The 9,116-nt window shown below is 39.9% G+C and overlaps 1 protein-coding gene across 1 annotated transcript in view; it reads right to left on the minus strand.

Annotated features, from left to right (window-relative positions):
- The window catches only part of LOC123980814 (serine/threonine-protein phosphatase 2B catalytic subunit alpha isoform-like), a 14,510-nt gene extending 5,747 nt beyond the window's left edge, over positions 1-8,763 (minus strand). Inside the window, exons 1-5 of the mRNA XM_046065367.1 lie at positions 8,730-8,763; positions 7,413-7,538; positions 6,178-6,249; positions 3,111-3,195; positions 2,324-2,421 (exon numbers count right to left, since the gene is read on the minus strand). Of these exons, the coding sequence (XP_045921323.1) occupies positions 2,324-2,421; positions 3,111-3,195; positions 6,178-6,249; positions 7,413-7,538; positions 8,730-8,763 (415 nt within the window). The remainder of the gene's footprint in view (positions 1-2,323; positions 2,422-3,110; positions 3,196-6,177; positions 6,250-7,412; positions 7,539-8,729) is intronic.
- Between the last annotated feature and the right edge of the window lie 353 nt (positions 8,764-9,116).

Consider the following 9,116-nt stretch of genomic DNA (forward strand, 5'->3'; position numbering starts at 1 on the left):
GGGGGGGGGGGGGGGGGGGGGGGGGGGGGACCTTTGGTATTTTACCCACTTACCACTTTTTTTTTTTTATTTTTTTTTTTTTCAGTCATCCATGAGATCATAAATTTACATACAGTACAGGGGTTGAGGCAGAAGGTGATGGCAAAGTGGCAGCTATACAGTACTGAAGATTACAGGACATACTGTCATGAGGATGAGAAAAAGGCACAAGAGCAAAAACTTTAAACAGAATGGTTTATGGAGTCAACATTACAGTAGAAGCACACTGGCGTCTGCCTGAAAGAGGGGTAGCAATGTGATTCTACCAATGTTGCAACAGGAATCTCTGAACATCTCTCTACCTTCACTGGGGTTCTCTTTAGGGTCAGCTGCATCCAAATGGCTTAAGAACAAATACTCTTCAACTTCCATACTGACATATATTATTCCTTAGGACCACCACTGTTCTGCAGGTCATCAGCAGAAACACTATTCTAGTGTCTCAAACCCCTTAAGGAAATCCAAAAATGCAGTTAATGTTGGGCTAAAAGCTTAACAGATGGTATTTGTGTAAACTACTAATCTTCACTGGATATGTTTCATGTTCTATGAGTGTTTAGAGTTTGAGTTTGTAGCTTCTTTGTTTATTACTTGATGCACCCCTAAATGTAAGAAGAATGTAAAAGTACCCCTGTCTTTTCAGCAAAAATCAATAGGGCCAAAATTGGGAGGAGCATCCCATCCTCCCTTTTTGAGATACACAGAACTGCCAACTTGGTCCATATGTTATTTCGTTCCAATTTGGTCGCTTCTCCTCCCACAGGAGGTTGCAAATCCCCAAAAACGCAATTTCAAGTGGGCCCAGTTTGGAATCTATTACAAGATGATTTGTGAATTTCATATGTTAACGCTCAAACTGAGTGCTATTGTCCTTAAAAGTGAAACTAGGATAAATTTGAAATAAATAAAAGAAGTTGAATTCATTGGCTATAAAACACACTCTTGCTCAATTCCTTAGGGGTTTTGCTGCTATAGCCTTACTTGGTCTGGTGTAACCAGAAGCTTCTAGTGGCTATTGTTTGAAAACTTCAGGTACATTGCTGCATTATGTATCAAGACAGTTTGCTGACTTTATTATCTCTATACATGACTTGTGACTCTAGTGTATGCTAGATTACACCTTACTGCAACATACTCAAGCTCATTTTAGCTGTTACTAGAATCCCGTAATAGTTACTTGTGGACACAGTGGTCGCTCTTCAGCATTAGCTACCCATGGTCGATTTAAAATCAAGAGTTACCTGTTCTTATGAAGATAAGAGATTTTACTTACTTCTTGCTGTGGAAACTATGGCTTTATGAAAGTGCTAGCTGATGTGTGAGAACCTGTGAGAGGAGAGGGAAGTTGTCTGGATTTCTGCTTTATTTTGTGAATGAAAAGACAGACAGCAACTGTCCCCCTTTCATTCACAGTCGGTTGTGTCAATTCCAATTCATCCTTTGCATCACAGAGTGTCCGGTCTCTATCCTGACGGAGCACTGCTGAGATCCACAACTAGCACTCAAATGGACAGTAAAGTGACCATTTCTGTCAGCAGTCCAAGTAATTTTGAAGTGTTTGTAAAGGCGTTTCCAGAAAGCCTTCACTTCCTCGCTGCAGCAGCTTGTCAAACTCATTTAGGGAGTGTTTGGAATTCAACATAAGAGGGTGAACTGAACTCTAAACTTGTCTCACAAAAACGAAAAGAAAAATATAACACAACAGAATACTTGCACAACCGATTATACCTGCAGTTTCTAGGGAGAGAGGAGAAAGAAAAAGATACAGGTAATATTTGAGATAAAACCAGTGGAATACAGAAAGAGACGGGGACGGGAAGACAGGGTATTAATGTGAGACATCAGGAGGGAGACACATTAGAGAAGACAAAGGGACAAAGAAACTCTGCACGGTTTGGGAAGAGGGGGCTGTTTGTAAGATATGTAACTTGATATTTTGTAGTCTTGTACCCAGGACAAATTATGCTGAACTACATTCAAATTGAAAGAAATCTACACAGAGCAGCTGTTTTGCCGAGTAGTGTTTATCTGAACATGCAGTATAGAAAGGATACGGATTGAAGCTGCAAGAAACATGTAACTACACTTACAGTATTACTTTAAGGCAGCAATTTGAAATTCCAGGACCATCACTGAGGGTAAGGGGAAGGAGTCTGTACATACAGTATTCACTAAACACTGAGCTAGAACTCAGGGTGTTGCTGTGTAAGGGGAATATATGTGTGAGAGAATCTGTTATAGGGGCCAAAGCTGGGGGTCACGGGGTACTTGGTGACAGTCTTACCATTCTGCAGCTTTTCTTTGCCACCGGACAGCACTCCGCTTGGTAGCATACCCGTTGGAGTCAGCCCCTTCAGCGTCAGCACGCTCTCACTCTCCTCTCTGAAATATCAACACAGAAATATACACATTTTTTCCTAGGTATTACCTCCTTGAAGACGTCATCATTGTAAAATGATCAGAAATATGTGTTTTGGACAATCTAATACCTATTAAATAACTACAGCTGCTAATTTCTACAAAATAATGTCCGGCATAGTTTAAGCTTGTACACACTCAGTTACGGTGTATGATACTAAAGTAGGGAACTTGTTTTTTGCCACTTGGTATGAGTGGAACAAGCTGAAAAAACAACGTGGACCTTCAAACGTGACCAAACTTAACCTTTTAGCTCTGTTCCACCAACACCTGGGAAATATCTGACTCACAAGCTAGCTGCTAACTTTGTTAACATCTTTCTTTTGGTGCCTGGCAGGCCATGTACAGTCAGTTTATCAGAGCTTTTTGCCTGCTAAGTTGATGAGAGTGGTGAGACTGAACCAAAACAGTAAAACTGCAAGCTGTAAAACAATGAGCTGGAAGACTGGGGGAACTGTAGAGTTTGGTGATAACTCTCTGTGGGTTTGTCACTATAAAGAACACTTTTCACATTACACATGATCATTTGACCAATTCTAAAAAATTATCGATTAGTGCAGCTTTAAATATTCAATAAGATCTTGTAATGGAGCAGTATTGAAAGTAACAGGACAATGGTAGAACATACAGGACACATGGGACTTTTTGCATACCTGAGCACAGAAAATACCCTGGCCATCTTTCCAATGGCACGAATCTTGTTGCGGATGACCTCCTTACGGGCAGAAGCTGTGGCACCTGGAAAGGTCAGAGGTCACACAGAGTCAAACAAACTGTGACTCATGCGTACTAGACTATATCCTGTGGAAGTATAATCTAGACTGCATTGTCTGTGTCCTGTCTGTTTCAGTCTCTAAATGCTTATATTCTTACAGGATGTGCTAAGACAGAGCGAGTCTTTTGGAATATTAGTTTTATCCAGAAGTGCATCAGACCAACACAATGCAAACACAATGTGGTTATTGAAGCCCGAAGTTCAGCTGAATCCATCCAAACAACAACTGAGTAGATTCTCAGCATTCAGTGCATTCATGTTGCTTGTCTGCACTGTACCACTAGCAGTCTTCAACTGAAGGCCCCTTAACGCCTACACACTATTTTCCCCAGGTAGTACTTTTTAAAACCTTGTTACATTATCTGTAAATGGCCCCGTCCTTGTCCAAACATGGCTTTCCAGCACGTTCAGCGAGCACACTCTATATGAATTTTCCCTGTTCCGTGTTTTGGTTGCAGAGACTCAAACAGGATTTTTCCTGGACTGGAAAACAAAACTTTGTTTAAAGAGACTCCATTGCAGCGAAATAACAGTTTCAAGGCCCCAGGGAACCAGCTTGAAAAATGCATGAGCATGAAGGATGGAAATGAAGCTGATGTGTGGTGAAAAGTTGGGTAAAAGGAAAGAGTCTGATGTCTAGTTTAAGACTCTTCCTCTTGACTTCGGTTGAATACACCATTATTGCCTTAAATCATCTCCACAGGATTGATGCCTTGTTGTAGCACTGCTTATTTTAATGTGTGCAGTAAATACATTAATTTAGCTAATGTAAGTGACCTTGCTGGTAATTGTTTTTGTCCATGTATCAGGTTTGGCCTTAGCTGAAGCACTGTAACATAACTGACACAATTAAAATTAGAGCAATAGAAAGACTCCATAGTAGTGTTAGAAGGTGCTTAAAACAGTGACATTAGTTGAGCAGAGAGCAAGCACTGGACAAAAAGTCTGTCAACACCTGCACACACCATTATGGCTAAAGTTTGTACCTTTTTTGGGGGGATATATTAGCTGTCCTTCTCATGAAACACCCCCAGAAGAGAAGACAAGAGAAAGGACAGAAAGATCAGTGGATGGCTGTAGAATGAAAGCGGAGGCGGCGGAGAGAGGGGGCAGATGGCGAAATAAGAAATGCACAAGTGTAAAGAAAAGTGATGCCTTGAACACAAAACTCTGGAAAACATAGAGAAGAGAAATTAGATGAGATAAACCAAGGTAATGACCACATCACAGCATGAGAGAGAGAAAGAGATAGAGGGAGAGAGAGAAAGAGAGAAATTTGTGAAAAAGGAGTGAGGTTTGAAATATCAACATAGAGGCAACTGGAAACTATGGAAATAATAGCAGATAAAGAGCAGGCCAACAAAGGGATTATCTGATTATAAGGGCACAGAGCAGAACATGAGTGAGAAGGACACAGGAAAGAACAATCCAAATGTTAAAATAAAAATTAAGAATATATGAGTGTGGAAACGGCTGCAAAACTGAAAAAAAGACATGAGCTTAAAGATGGGGTAGGCAACGTTGGACAAACTAGCAAGAGACAGCTAGATTTTGAAATTATCCAGCCGAAAAAACATCCCACCCCCTCCCCTCAGGCCCCCCTCCAAAACACATTTTCATGTGCAGGTAGGCAAGACAATCATTTCATTTAGAGCAGGTGAAATTATGTCAGAGCATTTGATTAACGGTAAAGAGGTAAAGGTAAAGAAGGTAAATAAAATTTCAACAAATATAACAAAACAAAGCTTCTGAAATGAAACGTCTAGTCCAACTTTAAGAGGAAACAACTAAGAGGAAACTGAAAGCAAGGGCAAAGAAATGTGAAAATAAATAAAGTGGAAAATGATGAGACGTTAAAGGACGGCTAATTATTTGAGGGACTGTTCAGTGTAAGAGTTGTGCCACTGTCCAAATCAATTTAAATTGAGTTGTTTTTGCATTAAATTAGATTTTATCTGCAATTGCCACTGCCACTCCTAGGAACCCAGATGTTAATACACTGACAGAAGATTAATTTAAAATGGATTGTGGCGTCCAAGTACTCCTTACAACATATGATTATTTCTGCAAGGTTATTTTTATGAAGTTAAAAATATTAAAATTTGAAACAACCTAAAATACAAAACAAACACCAACAATAAGTCATTTCAGCAATTCACAGATGGTATGAATTCATAACACATTATTCAAATCAAGTTTGCTAGTGGTGCCACTCTTGTTCTTTTTCACAGATCTACCAGCCAATCATCTGAACTCTCAATCAACTGAAGGAACGTGTAGCATTTACGAGTTTTAAAATGTTTCAAATAATCTTAAAATCTGGCAACATCCTGACACTCCACCCCTGGGTGCCGTGTGCACCAGTAAACACAAAGAGAGAGAGAGAGAGAGAGAGAGAGAGAGAGAGAGAGAGAGAGAGAGAGAGAGAGAGAGAGAGAGAGAGAGAGAGAGAGAGAGAGAGAGAGAACAGGGAAGGACTGATGGTGAGATCATTTCCTGTTTGGCAGTAAGGGATGGGGCAGGCTGAGAGGAAACTGGTCATCTCATTGTAGATAAGCTGTAACCCGGGATCAAACAGATGACACTTTTTCAGACTTTCTTTGGATTCACTGTTAACCTGGGTATCTAAAGGAAGTATTTTCAAGCTGCTGAAAGCAACACAATCAATCAACAATGAATCACTGATTCGGTTGTGTCATGTGTAAACACTTTCAGGATTGTCGCTCTAGTGATGTGTTGAAGAATGTTTTAAATATTATTTAAACTGTGTTCTGAAAATACGGCAGAGCAGCGATGGCATGTCTAAAAACGAAGAAAGACAAAGAAATGTGTGTATGAGGTTTTGAACGTGATGGTGTCAGGTACTCCTATTAGAAGAGGACTCCCTCTAGTGGAGCTAAGAAGGACTATAGTGAGAACTGTTGCCACCTGTCTTCCATGCTTACCGTCCAGCTCCTCGTCAGTCGTCAGCTCATCATTGGAGCAGATGCTCAGTACGTTCACTAGCATCTCAGTCACTGTAAAGGAATAAGAAAAACATATATTTGGCATCATACACTTTTAAACATAGCACTTCATCATATCTGTGTAAGTGTGTCTGGGAAAAGTGTTCAGCCACAAAAAGTCATGTGACATTCAACCAGAGTGACCCCTCCACACAAACCCAGTGAGCACTGACCATCAGTGACCTTGCAACATTGCTAGGAATGGCTGTGTGCGGAAGGGTCACACCCAAAATAGGCTTCCTGGACTGAGTGAATCAGTCACAGTTGTGTGTGATTAACGGACACAGATGTGACACAGATATGACAGTGGGTTACACTAAAGTCAACAATACCAAATGCCTGAAACAATCTTCTATGCAGTAAGAGAGTATGAATCTCTGCTAGTGTTCAACTATTTTTAAATTTTCACTGACTTGTTGCTAATTTACAGTGTGGAGACCTTTTTAATTAGCCTGTCTAACTGATTTAAGTAACTGTGCATGTGAGCAGTTTCAGGCTCATAAACCATGTGTTGTAATAAGGGCTGGGCAATAAAACAATAATGATAATTATCGCAATATAATTTTTCTCAACAACAATATAACCAATGTTCAATATATCGTCAATAAATGTTTGATTTAATTCATTTGAATCACGTGCAAATTTGCACTTAATTTTTCTACGAAGATATTTATTTTGTTGAGAAAAAAAGGTTTACTAATCATATTTGTTCGTTTGTATTGTTTTGAATGTTCTAACTCAGACTTGTGAAGTGATCCACTGTTTGGCATCAAGTGTTTGTCACGTTCTGTTAAAGAAAAGTTTAACCACACAGTTAGCCATCTGGTTTCTTCAATTTTCACTCAGGAGCAAAAATCAGCCTTTAAACTTGAAAGAAATAATGATTTGACATTTATCGTGATAATTATCAATATCAAATGGTATGAAATGTTTTTAGCCATATCGCCCAGACCTAGTTGTAAGTATTGTATTTATGAACTATAATTCACTGTACTGCACTGTGTGTGAGGGTTGGTGCTACATTTCTTGAGGCTGGGCCATTTTCATTACTGACTCAGGAAACTGATTGTTCATTACAACTCACTGATGTGAACAATAGTAAAACTGCTTGCACTCAGTGTTCTCGTTTCATGTGTATTTTATCAAAAGCATACCGAGAATGTATGTGTACTCACCCTTCTCTCCGACAAAGGGCAGAGACCAAGTGAAAACATCCATGAAGTTGGGCAGCCAGTAAGGGTGAGGTGAGCAGTTGAACTGTCGGATGTTCATCACGTTGTTCTCGTACTTCAGCACTGCCGCTGAGGAGGTTCAGAAAAGATGAGGAAAGGTGCTTGTTAAAATGTGTCCAAATGTGTGAGGCTCTTATAAAGTCTCAGATAGTACACAGTGGTCTGAAATCAGGCCATTTGAGTCCATACTTCAACCCCAGACCAAGAAAAAGCATCAGTTCTGATCAGGATCAGGTCCATTTCCAGCATCTATCCTGTTCCCAACCACCACTTAGAAATATTGTGTGGTCTCTGCCATGTTATTAGTCCAAGGAGAGTTACCCAGTACTCAGCCTATAGTACCACGAAACAAGAATGGTTCTTGGACAATCTTACCAACTAAAAGGATACACATTGTACTTTCTTCATAGATTCAAAGATATTCTTCACTTACTACTAAATACTTTGTTATTAAACTGGCATTTTGTTTCTTTAGCTGGATTGGCATTTTGTCCTACAGTATTAAATAAGACAATGTCACATTAATAAGCACTTCAAAGTTTTGATGTGAAAAGTTCCTGGGCGTTTTTGTTGTTTACCTTTCCTGGTTAATGTTTCACTGACTGCAGGTGCTGTGAAGACTTGTGATTAAACAAAATCTGTGATTGCTACAGAGCTCCAGTTGGCTAAAAAAACTACCGCGAAAAGTGTAAAGTGGCCACTGTTATTAACACTAATACTGAACTGCATCCTGGATGCAACTCAGAATTTTGTCAGATGCTGTCAGTCAACCTCTGGGTGATGACTAAAAGAATAAAAGGATCCAGTATGAAACTACCTACTCAAAGACACATTTTAACATCAGCACTTGTCAATCTCAGACAGAAGGACTAATATATGCACAGAGTTGCAAACCGAGATGTGTAAGTGGAGGCTTGAAAACTGCACAAGCATCAAAAGGTAGCCAGGGTTTTGGGGTGGGTTTGTGGAATCAATCCCCCTTTCCCCCCTGCTGGAGCATTTCCTCTCAGTATTGATTACCACCCCCAGTTGGTGAAATATGCCTGTCACCACAGAAATACATGGCTCAGCATTTGGGCTCCATGAGGCTGAGCACTTTTCATTAATTAACAGAAAACCATTAATTTCTGGGGAAGAGGGAAGGAGAGAGTAGCAGTAAGGACAGGAGGCTTAAAGTAATGACAGGCAATGCTCTTAATAGCAATGAACATGCAATCTGACATGGACAAGGGAACATGATACTGTTTAACTCCTACTGACCTGCTTTCACCATCATCAAAGTGTTCCTTCTCATGTTGCTTCAAATACTAAAACACTTCAAAATCTATGTGCTGTTTCATTTCATACGTTTGCTTTGAGGAAATTGTTCAAGCTTCTGGGAAACGCACCTATTTGCTTTCTTGCTGAGAGTTAGAAGAGAAGATGGATATCACTATGAGGTCAGCACACTAACTATGAAACTACAGTCAGCAGCTGGTTAGATTAACATTTAGGCTGGAAACAGGGGGAAACAGCTAGCTAGCATGTACTCCCTGGAATCTCCTCTGGCCACCCCACAATGACAACAAAACTCTAGGAAATCCATAAAAAGTGTTAATTTGTGAACTTTAGCAGTGCTGGTCAGCTAATTATGTTAACTTTGGACAG

Source organism: Micropterus dolomieu, linkage group LG12 (genome assembly GCF_021292245.1).
Source record: "Micropterus dolomieu isolate WLL.071019.BEF.003 ecotype Adirondacks linkage group LG12, ASM2129224v1, whole genome shotgun sequence".
NCBI classification, from domain to species: Eukaryota; Metazoa; Chordata; class Actinopteri; order Centrarchiformes; family Centrarchidae; genus Micropterus; species Micropterus dolomieu.